This window comes from Caretta caretta, chromosome 1 (genome assembly GCF_965140235.1).
Source record: "Caretta caretta isolate rCarCar2 chromosome 1, rCarCar1.hap1, whole genome shotgun sequence".
In the NCBI taxonomy this organism is placed as follows: Eukaryota; Metazoa; Chordata; order Testudines; family Cheloniidae; genus Caretta; species Caretta caretta.
The window spans coordinates 251349420-251373447 of NC_134206.1; the positions used below are offsets into that span (position 1 = coordinate 251349420).

General features: G+C 44.2%; 1 protein-coding gene across 2 annotated transcripts in view; it reads right to left on the reverse strand.

Annotated features, from left to right (window-relative positions):
- The window catches only part of HIPK2 (homeodomain interacting protein kinase 2), a 186674-nt gene that overhangs the window by 46736 nt on the left and 115910 nt on the right, over positions 1–24028 (reverse strand). For both annotated transcript variants that reach the window (XM_048831139.2, XM_048831132.2), the window contains exons 3-7: positions 10591–10714; positions 8370–8489; positions 7016–7102; positions 5808–5992; positions 1819–1981 (exon numbers count right to left, since the gene is read on the reverse strand). In XM_048831139.2, coding sequence (XP_048687096.1) covers positions 1819–1981; positions 5808–5992; positions 7016–7102; positions 8370–8489; positions 10591–10714 — 679 coding nt within the window. The remainder of the gene's footprint in view (positions 1–1818; positions 1982–5807; positions 5993–7015; positions 7103–8369; positions 8490–10590; positions 10715–24028) is intronic.

The following is a 24028-nucleotide window of genomic DNA, read 5'->3' on the forward strand; positions in this document are numbered from 1 at the left end:
GCTCAAAAGGAACTGGTCACACAAAGTCAAGCTGCTCTGTAAATGCTTCTGGCACTTCCTGTGGGAAACCTGGCAAGATCAGTTCTGCCCCTAACACAAACTTGTTAGGAGAATTTGGAAATTCCCACTCATCTGCCCATCACAACTACACATTTCTTTTGCTGAGAAAACCCAAGGCAGCTCTTCCCTTCCCTCTACCCCCACTTAAAAAAACAAAACAAAAAAAACCAGGCGTTAGATGATGGAAACACAAGAGATAGTTGGAAACCTAACCTATGGATGGGAGATGAAACAGGAGAAATGGCCCATAAGTCTGGTTTTTGACTTACAGTAAGAATGTTGGAACTTCCTGATACTGGCAGAGCCTCACCCAAATCTTTGCTACTGTTTGACACGCAGGGACAGATTCTTCCACCCGTATTCAAGCTAAGCAGCGCTAACAGTCTCATTGGAAGGAACTTTTGGTGGAGTAAGTAACTACTCAGTGTGAGTAAAGGTGACAGAGTCTGGCCCTTCCAGTAGTGGTGATGGTGTTTGGTTATAGTAAATGGTGCCAATTGGTGCTTGGGAGAGGTTAAGCAGCAGGAATTCGGGGAGTTTGTAAGCAGTCTGACTCTCCAGTCTGAATTCCAAAAGCAAGCAAGCAAGGATACCTGTATTTTTAAACTGACAACCCACTACATTTAACCATGACACACTAATGACCTATCACTGTGTACAATTGTGGTGCCCACAGCTTTATGAATAATGTAAAGAAGCCTTTTCTTACCATAAATGCCCAAAAATTGAGCCAGCATGAAATCTAGATTTATAAGATACATGGGATCACTTTGCAAACCAGACTCTTTTGGAGCTTCTATTCCTGTGGCACCAGTCCCTCATGCCACAGTTATATTCATCACCCTTAAATCTTCTTGTTATAACATCAAAACAAGGCGGCTTCCACACCAAAGAGCTCTACAAAACCCTAAGGATGGCAACCTCACCATACTTCAGTCTTTTACTGTCCTATCCAAGAATACCTCCCCTTCCCTTTAATTACTGTAACACAATTCCAAGGGAAACAATTTAAGCTACTGTTTGTTTAAAATACACCAACACTGTACATATCAAGATCATGTGATAGTCCCACTCTCATGCACATGCACCCTCTTTTAAAATCTTTAAAATCCCTCCTATTATGATACAGGAGACCAAAGTGTAGGCAGTAGATATGAATCTACCAACTTCAACTGCAAGCCCTTCGGGGTCGGGACTGTATCTTATTGTACGTACATACAGTGCCTAGCACAATGGGGTCCCCATCTCAATTAGGGCCCGTAGGTACTACTGTAAAGACAAAGAATACACAAGGCGAAATACCACCACCAAATGCTAAGACAAGAAGTGAGAGCACTTCATTTTGTTGGTTCTGCAGAGTATTGTGTCTGTGATATGAGGATTTAGTTTTACCTCAGCAATAATATGAATAAATCACTCATGTCTGCCTGATTATCACTGAGTGCAATCCTACTTGTTGCATAGAAGGACACTGCCATCAGATTTTTTTTTCATACCAACTTTCCAGGGAGGCGGGTCGAATCATCTCCAACAAGATAGACTAAGAAGCCAATATTTTACAGTCACACAAGTGCCATGGAACTAATTGTATCAAACACCACGCAACTAGACAGGGCTCAAGGAGGAGGGTGGCATGTTCTAGTCACAAGGCAGAAAGGAACCATCTTATTGGGTGTGTGCTGAGAGAAGCACTATGTCTGCTCTCCATTTTCTAGAGCTCTCTAGCTTTCAGGCCCCGGCTGCTGCCAATTCCCATACCTGGTTGTGGACAGTGTTCAGCTGGTTGTTAAAGGTCATGGTCAGGTTGGTCGATGTGCTCGGGGCCACATGGGTGATGAATGGGGTCTTGCTCTGGTTTACCGTGTCATACATATTCACCCGCCGCTTGCAGATCTCCATGTTCTGGAAACAGGACTTGACACTGTTTAGAAAAAGGAATGAGAGGGTGAGAAAGAGAGGAAAAAAAACCCAGTGAGCATAGTTAACAGTCAGCTATAGAAGCCTAGCTTCAGGTCAGCATTTCTTTGATGGCTGAGACAAGTGATCAGACCATGCTTGGCACTTGTTAGATTAATCAGTGTTTGAAAGTCCCCTTCTCCCCACAGCCAAGGTTCGCACTGTTTGTAATGAAAGGGAACTAGCCGGCATTCAATAGAAGACTGCTTTGGCTTAGGATTCTTGAGTGTACCACCCAGCCTCAGTCCTGCAGCGTAAGTCATAGTCAGCAGCCAAAGCTGTCAGCAGTCAGACAGGAGGGGAAGAAAAATCAAACCAAGAAATAGTGGGTCTTCTTTTGTAACATGACAGAGAATGGGGAGAAGGGCCAGATAGTCTTGGCTCATTTGGGATGCTCTTTAAGGCAGTTTTAAAAGTCTTTCCCTCTTAGGAGGAAGATTTTGCTGTGTGTGGTCAATGAGACATCTGAAATCTTGCTCAGCACTTTAAAAAATGTTGGTCATTTGAGCTCAATCCTGCAAGATGCTCAACACATTGGCCCCACTCCAGTATAGCACCTACGCATGTGCTTAACTTTAAGCATATGAGCAGTCCCTTTGAAGGTATATGGCTTAAGGACTTTACTGAATCAGGGCTAGAATGCTCAACACCTTGCATGATCGGGCCTTGAGGTTGTCCCAGCCTGCGAACCAACAGTGGGGGAATGTTTAAATCCTCTCCCCCACAATCCCTCCACACTACCAAAAAAACCCTACTTATTAAATACACACACATATATATTACATGGCAATGGAAGTATTGAAAAATATTTTGTATCCTCAGAATGCAGCAATATACTGACCGCGCAATATAGTATATAAAACACTGCTGCCCTACTACAGCACAGTCCTTATGAGGTAGGTAAGTACTATTATTATTTCATTGTTACAGCTGTGGAAACGAAGGCACAGAGAGGTTAAAGGGACACTATCAATTAAAGTATGGGCAAAATGTACCGACCCTTACCAACCAGCTAAACATTGTCCATAATCAGGTACTTTTCAATATTGTTTTAAAATCCAATTCAAATGGTTATTTTTCATCCAATATTTCTCCCAGTGTTTTATACCCAAACCTGAAACTAAGAACCTGACCGTGAGACTGACTATAAAGAAAACAAAAATGAAACTCATTTCCTTGATTTTCATTTGCTAAATGGAGAGAAATTTTTTTAACTAAGTAATGCGCATCAGGCTTGAATTTGTAAAATTATTTCACTTTCAACAATCTCAGCTGTTATCAGTAACACAGATAAAGACGATAGTTTATTTATGATACTTTATTTTTAAGGTGATAGTGTCCATTTAAAGAAACGTGCCCGTGACCACACAGGAATAGTCAGGAATAGACTCCCGAACTCTTGACCACCCAGTCCTGTCCCTTAATGAAGAGACTTTGCTTCCTCTCAAAAGCTCAATAGCTATTTGGTTATGATTATATCTGTTCAATAATTACTCAATGTTGAATCAGATGTAAGAGAATATGTATATACTTTCATTATGTACATATTTTTAAAATCTATGAAATACAAGTAATCTGTAAAATATTTAGAAATCTGTGTAAAAGTCAAAATATCTATGTGGCAAATGTAGAATGCTATTGCATGGATTTTTTTTTTGTAGGTTTTAGCAATTAACAACTATTTTTCAAAAAACTTTATAGTAAAACACTGAAAACAGCATACTTATACTTCACATGATACTACCATTGCACGTTACAAAAGAGTACTACAAAAATATAACCTGCTCCCTGTAAGTTAGTGCAATAATATACTGTGTATGCAAAAACATGCATGGAAGGGTGACCAAACAAGTCAGAAAGACTGGCCTTTCCCACAGTTTAATATCCATGCAATCAGAAGATGCAAAGCTGGACACTGGACTCACTTTGCTGCTGCTTTGGGACGAACAAGTACAAAGCCTCAAGGGTTCTTGAGACTTGTAGTCTTTCTCTGAAGCATGTCATAGTAAAACTGCTTCCAGCAACTATGTCTTCTCTACATTTGCATCTGTTTCCTGATTTACTTTCAAGAGCAATTACAGTCCCCAGCAATCCTGGAGGCTTTGAAGTTCCTATTCTCAGGACAATCACAGGCCGGACTTCAAATCAGCCAACCCACATTGTTTAGAGCTTGTTGCAGTTCTGACCAATCAACATTTCAAACTGAGGAAGAATGAGGTTGCACACTGAGCTGGCAGGATGTTTAGCATCTAGAGGCCCGATCCTGAAGATCTAACTCATACAAAAATTTCCACTGAGTTATTCCTGAATAAGAACTGCTAGGAATTTTGCCCAAGGAGGGCAAGGGTAAGAACTTCAGAAATGAGGCCCTGATCCATGGAACGATTCCGAATGGCAATGGACTGGGCCCTGAGTCTCTAAAATTTTAAGCAGTTACTGCACATGTAGAAAGAATTGTCGCAAATGAGAGCACGTGATTGCAAATATAAAAGTAGATTTTTGTATATTATTTCAATATTTTCATAAAACACTGACTTATTTATGAACAGCTTTAAACGAAAGTAGAGTTTATTTTCTCTCTGTTTACAGCAATTATCTTGTGTTCATATTGCATTCATCACCTCAGTATCTATTTATCTATCTATGGAACTTATATGGCCCACAGCGTCTGAGCACCTCACAATTTCTAATGTATTCGTCCTCACACCAGCCCTGTGAGTTATGGCAGTGCTATTATCCCTCAGTCACAGATGAGGAGCTGAGGCTCAGACAGTCTAAGAGCTAGATTATTAAAGGTTTGTAGGTACGTGCTGATGCAGATATGCACCTACTGGGGGTTTCAAAACCGGGTGCCTAACTCACTTTGAAATCAATGAGTTAGGCAGCTAGACACTTTTAAAAATCCCACTGCACACCTATCTTCATCTAAATATCTTTAAAAATTTGGTCCTAAGTGATTTGTCCAGGGTCACACAGGAAGTCGATAGTGGTGCAGGGAACTGCACCCAGGTCTCCAAAGTCCCAGGCTAGTGTATAGTGCTGTTCAGGCCTTATTCTAATGAGAATCAGGCCCTAATGAACCATGCCTTACAACATCCCCGTCAGGCCAGGGAGTATTTCTCTATTCTACAGATGTGGAAACTGAGGTTCAAGTGACTTGTTCAAGGTCACATAGCAAGTCTGAGAGAGAGCTGGGCGCAGAACTGAGATTTCTTGTTTCCAGTTTCTTGCTCTAAGTCAGGAATCCTCAACAAGGGGGCTGAAAACGAGTGTTGGGATTATGACCACTCTGCCCTCTTTCCAGACTGTTAAACAGAGAATAGTCCCGACCAGACTCCAGCTGGATGGGAAAGGGTTTCTGGGAGGAGGGGGTGGAGTCCACTGTGGATAATGTTGAGAACCACAGCACCAACCCCTGGACTATGCTTCCTCTGCCACATGCATAAGTTGAGTTGATACTACCTGCATATATTTTTTTCTGTATTTTAATATGAATGTGTGTAATTATTGAATATTTACACAATGAACGTAATACATTCTGCAGTCTTTTGAATGCCGTGCATCAGCAACACATTTCTAATTCATATTAGGGTTTTTGTTTTTGTTTTGTTTTTTAAACAAAAATTAAAATCTTTGGGCCTAAACTCCTTAATGGTGTGCCTTTAAAATACCGTTGCCAAGCCCTTTTATCAACCCAAATGTCCACCCTACAGCCCAGTCTCCCCTCCCATCCTCTTCATCTGCTTTTTCTCTCTGAAAACCCAGCCCAAGGCAGAGAGAAGGAAGCGTACTGTGTGCTATGGGGGAAATCAAGCAAGTGCGTCATGGTGACAAAGGGGTGGTTCAGAGTTTCGATCGGAGTTATCCTCTTATCCGCATCTATAGTCAACATCTTCTTTAACAGATCTATAAACTCCCGCCGGTCTGCCTTTTCCACCAACATATCGCTTCCTTCTAAATCTGTTGTCATATTCACCTGGAAGAGAAGGGACAACAGTTAGAAGGGAGAAGCAGACAGTCAGGTCTCCAGCAGATTATTTTCTCTCTCCTGACTCCACCAGGTTTCTGTCTCTGGAAGAGTAGCTGTTGAGGTCACAAGGAAGAATCTGAACTGGCAAATCAAATCACCATCAGGCTAGTGCAAGACAAATCTCTACACAGGCTGTTAAGTATCTAGCTTATTTGGGTCAATGGCTACTGAAGATCTTAGTCACCCTTTGCAGCTTTTGAACTGCTTCTGTGTGGTAATAGACAAGCTCTGACAATCATTATGTATCAAATAAAGCACTATACAATTAGACTATTTAATTGTGTGTCCTGCAATGACAACACCAACAAAAAACCACAAACAAAAAAGATCTTGGTAAGTTTATGGGGAACATCACTATTTATATATCAGATACCAGGAAAAGCCTTCATATTAAAATCTTTCCTGATCCCAAGCCTCTCTTTCTACACTTTAGCTAATGAAGCTAAAATATCAAGAATGATCTTACACAAACTCTGGATCAAAAATGTCATGGGTCATTTTGTTAGCATTAACTTTAGTAGCCTCATACCAAGTTCACTATTACAATAACAAAACAAATAGATAATAGTAATAAACACTTTTCCTTTACAGGTAGCAAAGTGCTTTACAAAGTGGGTAAACATCCTCCTTATTTTACAGATTGGGGAACCTGAGGCATAGAGAAGTTAAGTGACTCACCCGAGGTCACGTAGGAAGTTAGTGGCAGAGCTAGGAATAGAACCTAGTACGTGTGAAACTCCTAGTTACTCAACCACTCTGCTTTATGTCACTTTTATGACTATATATCTGGTCTTTTCTAGAGGGATCCAACACATGATAACTGGGAGTTGGCTGGATTGGTGTAGACCTGGTGTTTCTCAGGGGTTTGCCCAAAGCAGCATATATGCAGAAGTGATGTCGCGCCCCATTTGTTTGCCTTGCTCAGAAGCACAAGGAGAGATCTCGCTAGTTACTCACCAACATTCTTACCTGTGCCATATCATCCAAACAGTTGAAAATGTACTTCCTTGCTTCCTTCGACTTAATCCCCGTCTCTGCCTCATGATCATCTGGTGTCTGCTCAAGACAGGGGAAAGGCAGTTACCTGAGTGGCCCTTGCATCTATGTAGGGTAATATGCCAGCTCCGATGGATACCTCAAAGTCCATCTCTATACAAAGCCATAGGCATGGTTTGACTTCTGTATTTTGGGGGAAGGGGGCAGCTCCAGTCAGGCCAATGAGGCTGCGCATGGGGGGAAAGTTCCATGCCTACCCGAGGCTTGCAGTTTTGGGGGGCAACGCTCCCCAGGCCCCCCTCCCCAAACTACACCATGGACAAAGCCACCTGTCTCTTCCCCGAACTAGTAACCAAAATAGTAGCCAAACACATTTATATAGCACCTCTCATGCCTAAAGAATCCCAGAGTGCTTTCCTGACTAAGATAGTTCCAATCATTGTTAAGCTAAAGGGCTCACTGTTGACAACACCAGACACAGTGCAGCCGAACATGTTGCTATCACGGATCCAGGAACAATTTTTTGTACCATCATCTATTTTAATTGTTAAAATGGAAATGTGTGTGTTAACTAGACAGGTATTAAAAACAAATTCCACTCAGGGGCAGGTTAAATTAAACATCACTTCATCAACTACAACTATCAGCCATAGATAGGGAAGATATAAACAACAACCCTAAATTGATAGGCTAGTACTTCTCTCTCTAAGGGTAAGTCTACACTGCAATAAAAAGCACCTGAGGCAATGAGCCTCAGAGCCTGGGTTAGCTGACTCGGACTCATGGGGTTTGCGCTACCGGGCTAAAAATAGCAGCGTAAATGTTCGCGCTCGTGCACCCAGGTTCTGAGACCCTCCCCCTTCACCGGGTTTCAGAGCCTGGTCTCCAGTCCAAGTGGGAACATCTACACTGGTATTTTTAGCCCCAGAGCATAAGCCCAAGTCAGTGGGACCCATCATTTGAGACTTGCTGCTGTGGGTTTTTACTTTGCAGTGCAGATATGCCCTTAGTTAAACTAAAATAGTCCCATCCGCAATATCCCCAGGTTGGGCAGCTCCTGATTGGAGAGATTTTAAGGTTCACTTTGGACTTTAAGCTTCTACAATGCAGTGCCAGGCACTAATTGCAAAGCCATTGGCCAGCCAAGGGCTGCCTACTTTTAGTTACAACAGTTTTACCTCAGCTCATACCCAACCCAACATCTCAGTTTTGGGAAGCATCTCAATGCATTGCAAAGAGATGAGACCCACACTCGGACTTAACAGAATGTCGCCTTACTTCCAGTCTACGATTGCAAGATGAAGGAAACAAGGAAATATCTTCCTACCTTTAGCCTCCACAATGGATACGGTGAATCTGTATCCCTGTTGAAAAATCTTGTTGTCTTTGTCCCTGAACTTAACAAATACTCTGCTGGTAAGCCCTGTGTCTGTGAAATATAGCGAATCTGTAAGAGAAGGATGAGAGGTCACTGTTCATCTGGTGAAGATATGTGGTGGTCTTCCTTTCAGAAGGGCAGGAGGCATTTAAAACAATGGAACAAAGAAAGAGAGAAAAGGGTGGTGTCTAGTTGGGCTTTATCAAGGATATACTAAAAGGAATGAAAGAAAGAGAATTCCCATAAACTTTAATGGCATTTCCACCTTTATCATTAATGTCTCAGGGCATTTACCCTGAAAGTCTATAAAACATTCTTCCTTTAGCTTCTAAAGTCTGTGGGAATTTCTCCCTTTATCTTCAGACTTTAAAGGTAAAAGAGAATGACCACACATTTTAATGGTGTGTTTTTATTGACTTAGAGCTTTTCATGGTAAGTTCTCGTCTCTATAAGGTATGTAATTTCAATAACTTGGGACTTCTTTTATTTTTTTGGAGCAGCTCAGAGGATAAAGCAGATGAAGCCAATATCGGTGAACCGAAGCAGCCTATGTATTGAAGCAAATGTACACCATCATTCTGTGTCGTGTACTAAATCTACAGTGTATATATTGCTTACTGCATTTGTCATGTCAATGACTTTCACGGACTCTGCCTAGCTGGCATACACAGAACCACGGATGTTACACATACGTGTCTAAGAGCGGAGAATTCTTTTTTTCATTTAGTAGAGGAAAAGTATGTGAGCATGTAATTAAAGGCTGACATAATGTTGACATAGGATGGCATATGAACCCTTAACTTCAGCATTTCCTGACTTCTTGATTGCTTCACTTTGAAAACTTAATGTCCTTCTAATGCAGGAAATGCCACAGACAAAACGCTCGGTATTTTTCAAAGAAAAGATGGAAAGAAATGAAAAAAAATCATAAGAAGCAGCTTCAGTCTTGAGGACCTCAAAACGCTGCTGGCCCTCGCCCATACGAAGTGCCTGCCCTTGCTGTGGAGCTCCTTTGGTACATCCAAGCAAGGCTCCCTCCTGCACACTTTACAAACTTCAATAGCCCCTCTTCAGCCCACTACCAACCTTACAAATCCACATAGCCTGAGGCAAAGACTCAGTTTCCGGGCCGGCCCATTGGACAAGCTCCACAGGAGCCCACAATATACTTGACTAGAGCAGACTTTGAACTACTATAAGTCAACCGTATACAGGCGTGTGAGGAGTCCTTCCTCAACTGTGCACTTTCTCAGTTTATCTCTGGAGGGGAGTCTACTGCTCATGCTCAGTATGTGATTTTCAAAGGCACAAAACCGATTTCCGCTGGAACAGCTAAAGGCACTGAATCTCAGTGAGGGCTATTTCCATGCCAGATTTCACTTTTAAAGCCGTGGCTGAAATACTATTAAAAAAGAAAACTCTCAGGAATGTTCTCATAATGGAAAAAGTGTACTATATTTCTTTTCATCACTCTCCTTTTCCCTTAGGCTTTCCCCAAAAAGATCACTTTCAGACAGAGCCCAAGCCCCCGGTTTCAGAAAGGAATGAGCAACTGAAAAAAGGTGGTTAGAACAGAAACTGTTATCTAACCTGAACTGTAGAGGTTGCTGCATCTCCTGTTACAGAGATAGGAGAGGAACATTAAAGTCTATGGGGCTGATCTTCAGTTAGCTTTAATTATCACAGCTCAGTTGAATTCAATGGAGCTATGACAGTTGACAGCAGCTGAGGATCTGCCCCAAAGACCATTCTCTTTCTTTTCATTGATTTTAATATACGTCCTCATTAAGGGATTATAAAAAGCAGCTGAGTTCATACAATTTCTTATAACAAATAAATCTTCATTTAATACTTGCTGTTAAGCAGAGTAAGGATGGCAGCTCTGTTCAGTGATTAGAGATCATCTACAGAGCTTTCTAGTCAACAGGATCTTATACTCTTGATTGACAGTTCACTTAGGCAGTCAGTTCTTAAAGGCACAGTACTAAATATCTTATTGGTTACCTAGAACGCTACAGGTGGATGAAAAAGTAGTCTTAGGATATTAAAAATCAAACACACATATCTTCCATCAGCAAAGAATAGAAAGTTAACAGTCTGTCCCTTCTGACACAAGAAAGAAGAAAGTTTCTGTGTTTCTGTTAACAGCAAGTGCAGCATCCATACCAACCTGATCGTACTCTGAAGCTCCTGGGTATAAAGGCCAGCCCAAGAACAGCTCTGCAATAACACATCCCAGAGACCACATGTCAATTGCTTCACAGAATGGTAAACCAAGGATGATTTCAGGGGCTCTGCAAAAGAACAGATGAGAAAGCATTAACCATTGTAAAACACACACTGTCATTTGTTTAGAATTCCATGTAATCATGGAAGCTATTTACAGTGAACAACAAGTTTTATTGGTCCCATAAAGCCCAGGAACCATGGTATATATTCGAGAGTGCTGTCTTCTGGCACCTTATCTGTTAACCAACTCCTAACACACATATAGACATCACCTTTATAGGACACTCCTATAACACCATATACTGAGCTCTTATATTTCACTTTTCATCTATAGATGTGAATTTTCTTAACAAAAGAGATAAGTATCACTATCCCCATTTTACAGATGGGACATTGAGGCACAGTGGTGAAGTGACTCGCCCAAGGTGCTGCAGCTGGGAATAGAACCCAGGTCTCCCAATGCCCGGTCCAGTGCCCTCGTCATGGCATAATGCTGATTCTCTTGTACATACGGCAGTCCATGTATAAAACTCAAAGTGATTTATAAATATTCATATTTAATTAAGCTTTACAACAGTCCTGTAAGGTACAAAAGCATTGTTGCTCTTATTTTACAGATGAATGTACTGTAGAACAGAGAAATAACACAACACCACCATGGCTACATGGAGCTATAGGCAACGCCAGGAAAAGAACACAGGAATCCTGGCTCCCAAGGTTGTGTTGTAGGCACAGGCCACATTTTCCATCTGCTTTCAGCTAGGGAAGGGAGAAAGGGGATATTTAGGGTCCCCTTATCTGTCTCTCCAAATATGACTGGTTTGTTTCAATAGACGCCAGCTGAAGCAAAGCAGACTTCTGAGCAGTACATTTTAGCATTAGCTCTGCTTAGGAAACGTAAAGGAGGCACTGAAGTCTCTTACCTGAGCCTGCTTGATACTGTACGGTTTCAGAGTAACAGCCATGTTAGTCTGTATTCGCAAAAAGAAAAGGAGTACTTGTGGCACCTTAGAGACTGACCAATTTATTTGAGCATAAGCTTTCCTGAGCTACAGCTCACTTCATCGGATGCATGTATTTAATGATTAACTTAATGAAGTGCTTAAGAACAAAAGCCCTCTACTATCTGCAAAGCTTTGGTCCATTCAGGTCACCACTAGCAGAGACACCCATACAACAGGGGAAATGCTTTTCTTCCCGTTTTTAAAACACAGACTTCCAGCATTAAAATTGAGACCATTTTAAAAACTTAGATTGTGCTTCCACAGAACACTAGTGTCCCAAAAAATACTTTCATTTTCCTAGCAACTTTAGTCCAAGAGCTTCAAAACCCTTTATAAACAATGAAAACTCATCACCCCGATGATGCCTCAGTACCCCTGTGAAGTAGATAAATATCATTATCCCCATTTACAGATGGGGAAACTGAGGAACAGACATAGTGTTGTCAACTCTTGTGATTTTTATTGTGAGTCTCACAATTTTATCCTGAGTATCACACTACTTGATGTTTTCCTTAAAGCCCCAGCTTCTGGAGTCAGGTGATTATATTAGATTCTCAACTTTCCTTTCCTGCAGAGAAAAGCTTGAAAACATGAACCCTAAAGGCTCAAACACCATCAGAAAAATAAAGCTCCCCAAATGTATTATTTTTAAAGTATCATGATTTTTAAACTAATCTCATAATGGGGGGGTAGGGGACTGACCCACGGTTTTCAAATGCTTGTGTTGGCAATATTGATCAATTGCCTCAGTCCATATTAGAGTGAGAATTAGAATCCAGGAGTCCTGACTCCCAAACCCCTTCTCCAACCACCATACTGTCTCCTGAAGTATGTCATTTTTCATTGAGATAGCAACCAATGCCAGCAGGAGATTCAGAGCTGCTAATTGCAATTGAAAACATATTGTTTTCCAGCAAACGCCACTGCTTACTCATGAAGAGACATAACGTCAGAGAGGAGCTGTGCAAAACGGGGGAGGTTTTCTTTATTTAAGAAACAAGCAAAGACACACCAATGAGAGCCCATACCCCAATCTCAGCACAAAACCCTCTTCAACACTGGGCTGACTTGCAGCAATAAAAACAAAAACTTGGCTCCAAACCCAGCAACCCAGAATCTGAAAATTAAGGCACCTTAAGCCTGGGCTGATTCTGCCATCCCCACACAGAGTACACTATAGGTCTGAGTTAAAAAAAAACAACAACAATCATCCCGCATCAGCGCTCCTATTTTCTTTTGTGATTGCTATAAGCTTTTATACCCACCATTCCTTTGCATTAGTATGCCTGTCACTGCCAACTTTTTATTCCAGTATTACAGCGCCAGTCAGGAGAATGGCAAAGGGTTAATTTCCAGATCTTCATCTATATTCCCCTCCCTTCCTTGTCCGCTTCTTCATTCCTTCCACAGTGGATGACACCCAGACAAAAATGCAGAGAGAGAGAAAGAAGACAGCTAGGATGACCTGAATCTCATTACTATGTAAATCCTGCATTCAAAGCCATCTGCCTCTCCCTGTCTGCCTGCATGTTATGAATGAAGCCTCCCTGGTCACTAATGAGAGTTCAATCTCGCACTGTCTGAACTTGAAATCCCATCCACTAAGTCCCTACATCAGGGAAGACATAGAATGTTATCCAGAAGCCTCCCCACCCATGAAAAATCATCTCCACCGCTGCCAAATACAGGTATCACCCTTCCACTATCCACAACAACTTCCCCATCTCGACCATTCTTATTTATTTATTTACTGTTCCTGTAAGGAGCTAGATTGACAGACCTGGACACTGCAGTCCTCTGTTTCCCCAAAGAACAAGCTTCCACATGTGCTTCCAGATTATCTGCCATTGGATACCTCCTCTGTATTTTACAGGACTAAAATTCATATCTATTTTTGGGAGCATAGGAATTGCCAAACTGGATCAGGTCTTGATCCATCTGGTCAAGCAGCCTCTCTCGCACAGCGGTCAATATCAACTACTTCAGAGGAGGGGGCCAGAAACCTTGTAAAGAAATAACCTGCCCATAGAAATTTCTTCCAAACCACTGTCTGTCAGACGTTGGTTTATGTCTTGAAGTATGGGCATATGTTTGCTTTATGAATTTTTATCTAATTTAACATAACAAGGGATACTCTCCTTATCCATCTATAGGGGCATAATAATTTTTTTAATCTTACTAAGCCGTTGACCTTAAAGATAAATTGTGGCAATGAGTTTCACAGGCTATGTGTTGTGTTAAAGTGTATTTGGTTTTATAGGATAAGTTTGTTGCCTTTCACTTCACATCCCCGTGTTACTATAACGGGCAAAAGGTTAAAAGGGAGCACTGGATTCATCTTCTCCTATGCCATTCATTATTTTTATACCTCTCTCATTTCCCTCTTATTTGTGGGTCTCTCTAAACTAAACAGTTCTAATCTTTTTCAGTTTTCCGTCATGAGAATGTCCTTCCATGCCTCCAGTCATGTTTGGTACCCGATTCTAAACTCCTTCTATTTTTGCTATAACTTTTTAGAGATGGGATGATCAGAAGTGAATACAGTATTCAAAGTGGGGACGTACCATCAATTTACATAATGGTATTAGAAGAGCTGCAGAATTATTTTACATCCCATTCCTTCCCGATCCTACCATTTTGTTTGCTTTTGGACCAACGCTGTGCATTTCAGCAGATGTTTAGCCTGAACACCACCACACAGGTCTTTCTCCTGAGTGGTTACAATTAATTTATAACTCAACAATATCAAGGAGTAGTTCAATTTTTTTCCTTTCAATGTGAGCTACCTTATATTTGTTAACACTGAATTTCATCTGCCACCATTCTGCCTATTCCCAGGTTAAGTGCCTGAGCAGTTCTTCACTGTCTTTGGTAATCTTGACTCACCTTCATAATTCTGTGGCATCTGCAAATTTTAGCACCCTATGGTTCCCTACTTTTTCCAGATTGTGAATAAATATATGAAATAAATTCCGGTTCTAGTATGAGACCTTGAGTCACCCCTTTGTTTATACTTTCATTCTTAGATCATTCAAATTCGGCTCAGATACTCAAAGAGTGGCATAACTTTATTCCAAAGGAAGGAAAAGTTTGTCATATCTTAAAACACCATTTCAGCTGCACCAGGGTCTAGCAACATTAGGAGCTCTTGCACAGATGACTCTACCATTCTACCAGCCATTTTCAGCACAGAGTCAATTCAACCTGCTCAAAGTAAGTCTAGGTGAGGTTGTGTTGAACCAGTGTTGCAGGGGGACCTAGTTAAAGTGCAGGCTAGTGCAGCAGGGTAAGGTTTGTGTGGTATCTGCTGTGTGCATGGAGGATGCTGTGCTCCAACATCACTGTGGTTCCCTGACTTCCTAAGCAGGGACTGCTGCTCTAGGCTTGCCAGTGGTGGGAAATGTTGTTAGGAGAAGTATCTCCCAGCCTGCCTAAGGCAACGAGGACCTAGAACCTCTGTTGACGGAGTATTTCAACCTCCTCCCACAGTCAGGAGTTTGTAAGGAAAAGGGGAAGTTCTTCAATGCCACAGGAAGGCCCAGCAGAGACAAATAGAAGATAATGGGTAGCAAATCGCACACCAAAAGCAGCCAACACTAGGCCCAGCAGAGTTTCTGAAGCCACCTTTGCAGTGAGGTTAACTGGAGCTCCTCCTTTTTCAGGATTATACAAATGCACCTCCCACATCCATCCCTACTCTCCCCTCCTCCACCGGACACCCCTCTCCACAGACGCCAGCCCTAATCCCCTCCCACCTCTCTCTGCTATCCCTGTCTAAAAGCACAAAACCTGGTCCAGGTGACTCACACTTTTCTATCCCAGGACCTAAGGGGCCGGGGGCGGGGGCGCGGGAGAGTTGGGAAAAAGAGAGAAAGCAAACTTTGTATTTTGGAAAAGTAAAACCAAAACCAGCTTCAAGCTTTTGTTGCCAATAACATCCCACTCTTCAGAAAAGTGCATTAGAGCTGAGGGCCTGTAGGAAAGGAGAGATTCAGGAGCTAATGAGGTAACAAGGTGAGCTCACTGGACACCCCAGCATGTGCAGGAACGTCCCAAGTTTATAATCTCTGCCCTGGCAAAGCACGACTGTGTATTTAAAGCCCTGCTGCAGTACAATCTGTGGCTCCAGCATTAGTCATTAGCTACGTGGGAAAAAACACTCCCTGCCCTCCTCTTCCACAAACCTCCTCAAACTTCTTTCCAGCAAGACACCTCCCTCTGCTCCCTACCCACAGGAATGAACCAGGTTTAAAGGACACAAAATCTCAATAGCGTGACTAGGGGATAGAAAGTAAAAGCCATCTGCAGCCAACCTGGAGGAGGTCAAAGGCAGCCAAAAGCGTTTAAGCCTCTGAGATAACAACAGCCAACCCTGCCTTCACCTCTTAGCGCTCTCATCCCCTTCCCAACTTAATTACTGCACCAGGTGAACTGGATTAAAGTGTCTGTAATGTTAGTGGGAACTCAGTGTTGCTTCCTTCCATTCCCTCCCTCCTCTTGGAGTTGAACTACAGCAGAACTGCATCTGCTAGACAGCTGTTTTCGCTGGCATGAGAACTCGACCCTCACTCTGTCCACCCAACAGGGATGCCAGCATCCTAAACCTGCTTGTGATGCCCACAATTCCCCAAATGAAGAAATGCTGCTTCTTTTGTTTGCTCGCTCCTACCACGTGACCCTATGCCGCTTTTAGGCCTGCCTCTGGCAGAATATTTACTTCAGTGACCCTGCTCTGCGGCAGGGTAATTTCATTGTCTGGTGTTTCTGTCAGGAAAATTAATTACCAGTCTCGCTCACTGGCTTTTTCATCCACCCATCACAGGATGTCGAAAGCGACTGCCAAGGAGTTTCGTTTCCCCAGAGTTGGATTTTGACAGTTGGGCTCCTTCTGAATTTTAAAACTGCCCCGTAGGGTGCCCACCCTCAGATCAGTGGTGGAGCTAACAGGGGCCTGAGGTGACCACACTCCCTGGGGTTCTTTACGTGTATGTGTGGTACCTTTTCAAGCACATTATGCACAGAGACACTTTAGGCATAGGCAAACTAGGCAGCTGGCTAGGGCGGCAGATTTGCAGGAAGCTGGGATGTGCTCTACCCCATGAGTCTGCCACAGTGTGGACTAACTACGTGCACCCTGACTTAATGTATTAATGGTTTCTTAACAAGCTTTGATTTAGTCCTCTCAGCAATGGGATGTCATCCTTAACATACACATAGAGGCCTCTGCACAGATCAAGCCCAGCCTGGGAGGGCCCACAGCCCTGCATGGCCCCTGGTGGTCTCTCCCTGGACTAGCTCCAGCAGAAATGGCTTCCCAGGACAGGTGGGAACCAGGGGGGACAAATGGGATGGCAGGGACTAGGACATGCAGTGGCCACCTCTGCCCCCATGTCCCCTCCCATCTCAGCTGTCCCTGGGGTCCTGCCCTGCCCCCTGTGTCCTATCGTGACCCACCTGCCCTCCATTTTCCACTGTGTCCTAAACCCTCCACTCCACCATCACCCCTCTCTGTCCTAGCCTATCTCCCACCCAGGGTCCTGCCCCCACATCTGCCCATCGGCTCCTCAGGGCCTGCCCCATCTCCAGTCCTCCTACCCAGCAAGGTCTTGCCCCCCATGCCATCAGCCCCCTTCTCTAGTGTCCTGCCCCACCTGCCCCTGTATCCCATCCCCTCAGCCCATGTGCCCTGTAATCTGTTCCCTGTTTTTCTAGCCTCCCCCTAACCACCTGCCCTGCATGTCCTTGTTCCTGCCATCCTATTTGTCCCCCACTGCATCCTGGACCCTACCTGATCTGTCTCCCATGTCCTGACCTCCATCCCCAACCTGTGTCCAGACTCCAGCCCACCTGTATTATCCCCGACATTGTTCCACCCACGTATAGTATGTCCCTCTCTCTTCCTCCCGCTTCATGTCAGGAATATCCCCTCTGGTCTGGGGCAGCTCCTCCTGCACCCTAGGGTGCCCTTCAGATTGACACCAGGCAGAGCCCAACTGGGGGTGGGGGTGGGAAGGGGACAGATGGAGCCCATGTTGCAAGTCTCAGCAAATAGATCCCTAATGCAGGGCTGGGCAGGGCAGCTGGCTCCTCAGAGTGGGGGATCCCAGTGAGGGTCCTTCCAGGGAAGCCTGTGTACAGAGGAACATGCTGATATATTTGCTGCTTTGTTACCCTAAAAGGGAAACTGACCTGGGTGCGGGGGGAAGAGACGCATCAGGAAGACTCAGAGAGTCACTCTTGTCTTCCTGGGATGCCCCCTTTGAAATGTGGGCGCTGTTTAGGTCCCATACACCTTTATACCAGATCCTGGACAGGAGGAGGTGGGGGTCATAATACATCGGCATGATAACATGCAAAAATACCAAGCCAATAGATAGAACTGAAGGTGGAACTTACTAACAACCCATCACACAGCTCACTCCACACTTGCCAAACCTGGCAGACATTATTTACCACTCTTGGTGGCCTACATGAACACGAAGTTGGTTGTCTCAGTCCAATTTCTAGCGGACAACTACCCACATCACACAGAACCATCACCGCATCCTTGACACTGACTGGCATCCTCACCAGACTATGCTACCCTCTCACCCCCAATGGGGGTCATTTTAGAAGAAGGTTGTGGGAAGCAAGGGGGAACTTTCACTGATGTTTCCCATTCTGTGGATGAATAAAGTAGTTCGCTATCCAGGGCTGTGCATCTCATATCTTTCAGTGGCCTCTAGAAAAGACAAACTATGAAGCATAGCAGCTATTCACAGCCTGCACATCAAAGGCAGTCGACATTCTCTTTGGTGAGTTGGCAATTGTTTTGATTCTTTACTAGCCAGATAACTCTGTTTCTTTGTCCAAGTTTCCACTGTAAGATTTTGCAGGTCATAGCAAGGTGAACTGTAGTTCAGAGTGGAAGCTGCAGAGTCTGAGGAATAAACATTTACCCGGGGGAATGCCCCCTCTCATGATATAGACTCACTGAAGTGAGCTCTGGAGGGGCTGGCTTCAGAGTCTGTTTAAGCAGCTCCTTACTCAGCCAGAGGAATCCCTATAAAATAGCAGAAATTCCTTATGACCTAACAGGGCTTGACACTAACTAGGTGAATAACAGATTTTTTTCAATTCGTAATTAACATTTAAAAAACATTTCATCTCAATGTTGAGCATTTAACATCTCTGACATGTTTTGGTTTTTTTTTTGGTTTGGTTTGGGCTTTTTTACTAAAATTGAAAGACATTTTTAATTCAAAATTAAAACGTTTCATGTTGGAAACATCAAAACAAAACATTTTGATTTTTTCAGGGATTTTTTTTTTAAGATTTGTTTTGTTTTGAAACAATCTGACAAAACCGACCCAAAATTTGGCGCCACTGAATCAGCATTTTTCACCAAAAACTGGTATTGGTGCCCAGCTCTACTTAGCACCCTATCCCTGTAGTTGCCTAGCTCCGGTCACAAGAGATCTGCCATGGACGGGAGTCTCTCACGCAGCAAAACAGAGCACTACCAGAAGCAGTAGGCTACTAGGCCAGAAAACTGTTGCATTTTTAAAATGATCAATAGTCAGCACCACACAGATTTCAGTCAGGCCAGGGGACAGTGAAGTGGCAGGGAAGGACACAACATAGGGATGCCACCAATTCTATCAGCTACATAGTGTAATGGACATCGGCCCTCTGCAATTAAACGGAATAGAAGAGTCAAGTATTGCCCATTGCATACTGTGCTTACTTGTGACATATTGTCAATCCAATATCTATATAATACAGGTGGAAAAGTGTAACTTACTATTGTGTCTTTATTAGGCCTTTATTTGTACTCATTTTCCCTACTTGGCTTCACTCCACATTTTTTTCCTTTCCTTATAAAAGAGCATGACAACTCTTTTCCTGTTGGTCCTCAGTGACTGTTTCTTTGTTACCTTATCTTTCTCCTTCTAGCTCCTTATCTCGCTTTCTCTCTCTCTTTTCCTGTATTTGTCTTCTCTGCCTCCTCCTCTATATCTTCGGTGCCTCCAAACTGTCCCTCTTCTCCCTCCAAACTCTCTATCTCCATGTCTCTTTTCTAACTTCCCCGCTCCCCCCGCAACCACCATGTGTGCATCCTCTTAAACACACAGGGCTAGGAAATATTATTATATATTATAAACACGTAAAGAGGGTGTACACCATCCTATGCATGCAGAAAAAATATGTACAAAAGTGGAACCATGGATGTGCTCCTAAAGCAGTGGGCTGTGCAAGTGCAGATTGTGCACATCCACTTTTGCAGGTGCAGTCACTTACAAGCACCACAAGCGGACACACAAGTCAGGGGCTGACTAAAAATATGACCTAAACTGGGATCCTCACGGCCTGAAAACAGCTGAACCAGAGTTAAAAGAGAGCCTCTTTACATTAAGGAAATTGGCCCTGGTTAACCCTGTAATTTAGCCAAGCAAGCTGCAAGGGTGTAAGTCCTGACATCTCTGTTAGGGGTTTTGCAGGGGTATACCTACATCCATATGTACACCAGGGAATTGCCTTTAATGGAGAGAGGGCCCGAAAGGAAACCTCCTGCTCACTTTGAACAAGAGACAGAGAAAGAGCACGCAAACAAACAGTGGAAGCTTTGAGCTGGAGAAAACAGCACAGCTGTTCACAGAAACAAGACAAAAGGTTCAGAACAGTTGCTTTCGCCCCCCGCCCCTCCCCCCCAACCATGTTGTTTACTGAAACCAAGGACTGAAATTTTGCAGGCAAAGCCACTGAGAGCAGCCTGTCAGTCTCGGGGGGAGCAAGGGCTTCTTTCAGGATTACGGACCACTACTAAATTGCTCTATCAATTATTAAACCAATCACTCAACTTCTGGTCACCAAAATACAACAGATAAAGCATTTTTCATCCACTCTCCACCAGCTGCTCCCCTCCTCTAGAGCCAGAGGGGAAATCAAAATTCACCTGGTTTATACTTCATAAACATCACTGATTTTTCCCTGTGCCTTAGAAATGAGAGATCTCGCCAGCAAGTTACAGTGTGTGTGTGTGTGTTTTATGGAAAGACCAAGACTCTGGAAGTTCGAAGCGACTCCTGTGAATATGAAAATCATCATCATTGTCCTGATCTTCTGGGGGCCACGGAGTTAAGGGAGCCTCTGTAAATACCATGAACGACAGGGCTCGTGCATTGGTGGCCACAGATTCCCCCTTGCCTGTCCCACACGGCAAGGCATAGTTCAGTTGCACTCTAGGTGCAATACACTTGGTGTCTGAGGGGATCGGGAACAGCAAAGGGTTCTGATGCAATTCCAGTGGCTGGACATGGGGAGAAAGCATTGTGGTTGGTAACAGGCCCCATGGGGCTGAAAAGGCAGAATGGAGGAAAATGTGAGATCCAGACCTGAAAGGATGCAAGCTGTAATGTCTGTTGCCTGGCGGCCTGCGGCATAGCTAGAAGTAGAAATTCGGGTGGGCCCCAGCTTATGGTGGACAAGCAATGACCAAAGGTTTGATATCACAGCAAATTATTTATGTTACATATTATTATATGTTACTGCATATCTGACTGTGGCCAGCCATGGGCGGGTTGTGGCACATCTCTGCCAATGGAGAGGCAGTAACCAGGGCTGGGTGGTGTAACAGCAGAGTCCCTTCCCTATTGGCATGATGGAGGGGCAGCTGGACCAAATTTCACTGGCATTGTGACCTGGCGCGTGAGCTCCTGCCTGCAGTCCTGGGCTCTGCGAAGCCTGTGTCTATGGGGGAGCAGAGCAGAGGCAGAGACTAGCAGCAGCAGGACCCTGTGCACCAGGTTGCAATGCCACTCAAATTTGGCCCAGCCACCCCTCCCTGCCAGCAGGGAAGGTGCTCTGCCATTGCACCACCCAACTGTAGTTACTGCTTCCCCATTGGCAGACAGGCACCCAGACTTGGGTGGCGTGGGATGGAGCCCCACCCCCGTATGAGTGTAGACAGGTGTTTGGGCCATTGAGTGGCTCTGTGACCCAGTGCATGCGGTCTCTCTGGCTCCCAGTCCCGGCCTCTGCTCTGTTCCCCCTTCGACACAAGCTTTGGCTCTGTCCCATGCCCACCAGCTCTGATTACTTCCTCACCTGATGCACTACAGTGGTACAGCTGCACCGATGTAAATTTGTAGTGTAGACCAGTCCTTAGTAATACACCTCTACCCCGATATAACGCTGCCCTCAGGAGCCAAAAAATCTTACCGCGTTATAGGTGAAACTGCCTTATATCGAACTTGCTTTGATCCACTGGAGTGCGCAGCCCTGCCCCCCGGGAGCACTGCTTTACCGCGTTATATCCGAATTCGTGTTATATCGGGTAGCGTTATAACGGGGTAGAGGTGTATTCCTATCTGGACCGGCTGTGGCCCCGATTCAACAAAGCACTTCAGCACATGCTTAACTATAAGCAAGTACTTACGCCCCATTAGGATTTAAGTACATGGTTAAATGTTAAATGCTTCGTGAATTGGAGTCAATGGGCATGTCCTCCTCACACTTGAACTGTGAACCTTGTGATGCACAGGAAGTAATTCTGTCAGGTGAGCCAAAAGAAACCTGTACCTTGGCTGAGCTAGGAACTGTGCTAAGTTTTTCTCAGCTGGGAGTTTCCCTGTGCATCTCTCAGGAAAACCTCATCCAGTTGATCATGAGGAGACACACAATGGAAAGCACCTCTGCTGTTACCTGTAATGCATGTTCAGCTGCATGATGATCCAGAAATGTAGAAAGATGTGAAACAGCAGCTCTACTCAATACAATGCGATCTCTTGTTGTGTGACACAAAGGGTGGGGGCACAGAGTAGGGGAACAGGCCATGCCAGGGTTTTTCCCAGGTGATAGAAGAAATCACATAATAGAAAAATAATAATTTGAAAACAAAAGCCCTGTCCAAGCCCGGCCCTGAATGGATGAGCCACAATGTACTGGGTGGTGAGCTCCCCATGAGGAGACATCTGATCAGAAGGGGAAGAATGTCAATTATGTGCTTCCATTCATGCCACTGCAATGAAAGCACAATTCTGATTCCACTTTCTGACCGCACTATGCAATTTATGCAAATCTGAGCCGCTCTCGCTTCTCTCAGAGCCAAACACCCACCAGTGCCAAGCTTTGACTCTAACTGCCCCGCCCCCTTTTTCATCTATTGTTTTCACTGTTAAATATTTAAGACTTTTCTTTTCTTCAGACAGGAAATTTAATTAAAAAAAAAAAAAACAGATTCAGTCACTGGAGCTGACATCTTGTTGCTTACACCCTCCCTATCTTCCATTCCCAGCTCTGAGAAGGCAGCTAGCCCCAGCCCCTTGTTATTCCAGTCCTGGGCCCCTGCAGTGATCAGCCCAACAAACCTTCTCAGTTCGGACTTGTAGCTCTCAGTGCTATTCCCACCCTGAGCAGACACTGCCAGACACACCAGGCTGTGGTGGTTTTATGATCTGGGCAACCTGGGATTACACTGACTATCAAGGTGATCGCCAATAGAAAGAGAATCCAGAGGCTTTCTACCTTGGAAACATTTATAAAAAGTTGACTCAGGCCACGATCCTGTGACTCACCCAACACAGGCAGACTCCCGCCCCCTCGTGCTCAAGCAAAGCCAGTTGGCACGGTGTGGACCTAAAAATGTCAAATTATTTCAGGTTTTTCTAATTTTTTCCATTTATCTATGTGTGCTTGTTTTTTGAAAGTTAAAAAAAAAGTAAAATTCTTATACTACAAGCTCTTCAGAGCAGGGACATTGCCATTATGTATTCGTCTGTTGAAAGCTATGCATATTTAATATTAATGTTATTTATATTAGTGAGACACACCCAGGCCCCAACTAAGATTACGGCCCCATTGTGCCAGGTACTGAACCAACATAGATTGGGGGGGGGACAGCCTCTGCCCCAAAGGGTTTACTTTCTAAATAGAAATATGGCGCAAGGTGAAACAAAGTCACAGAGAGGTGAAGGGATTTGCCAAAGATCACACAGCAGGTCAGTGGCAAAGCCAAGAACAGCATCCAGCTTTCCTGACTTCCAGTCCTCTACCCCAGAGGTTCTCAAACTGGGGGGCACGCAGGATGTATTCTGGGAGGGGAGGGGAGGGGGGCGTGAGAAGCTTTAGGGGGGGAAAAACCTTACTGTGCACATTTAGAGTTGGGTGGCTGGAGAGCGAGAACTGCCGGCCGGGCACCCAGCTCTGAAGGGAGAGCCGTTGCCAGCAGCAGCACAGAAGTAAGGGTGGCGATACCATGCCACGCCACGCCACCTTACTTCTGTGCTGCTGCTGGCAATGGCGCTCCCTTCAGAGCTGGGTGCTCGGCCAGCAGCTGCTGCTTTCCGCTCTGCCTTCAGAGCTGGGTGGCCAGAGAGTGGCAACTGCTGGGCACCT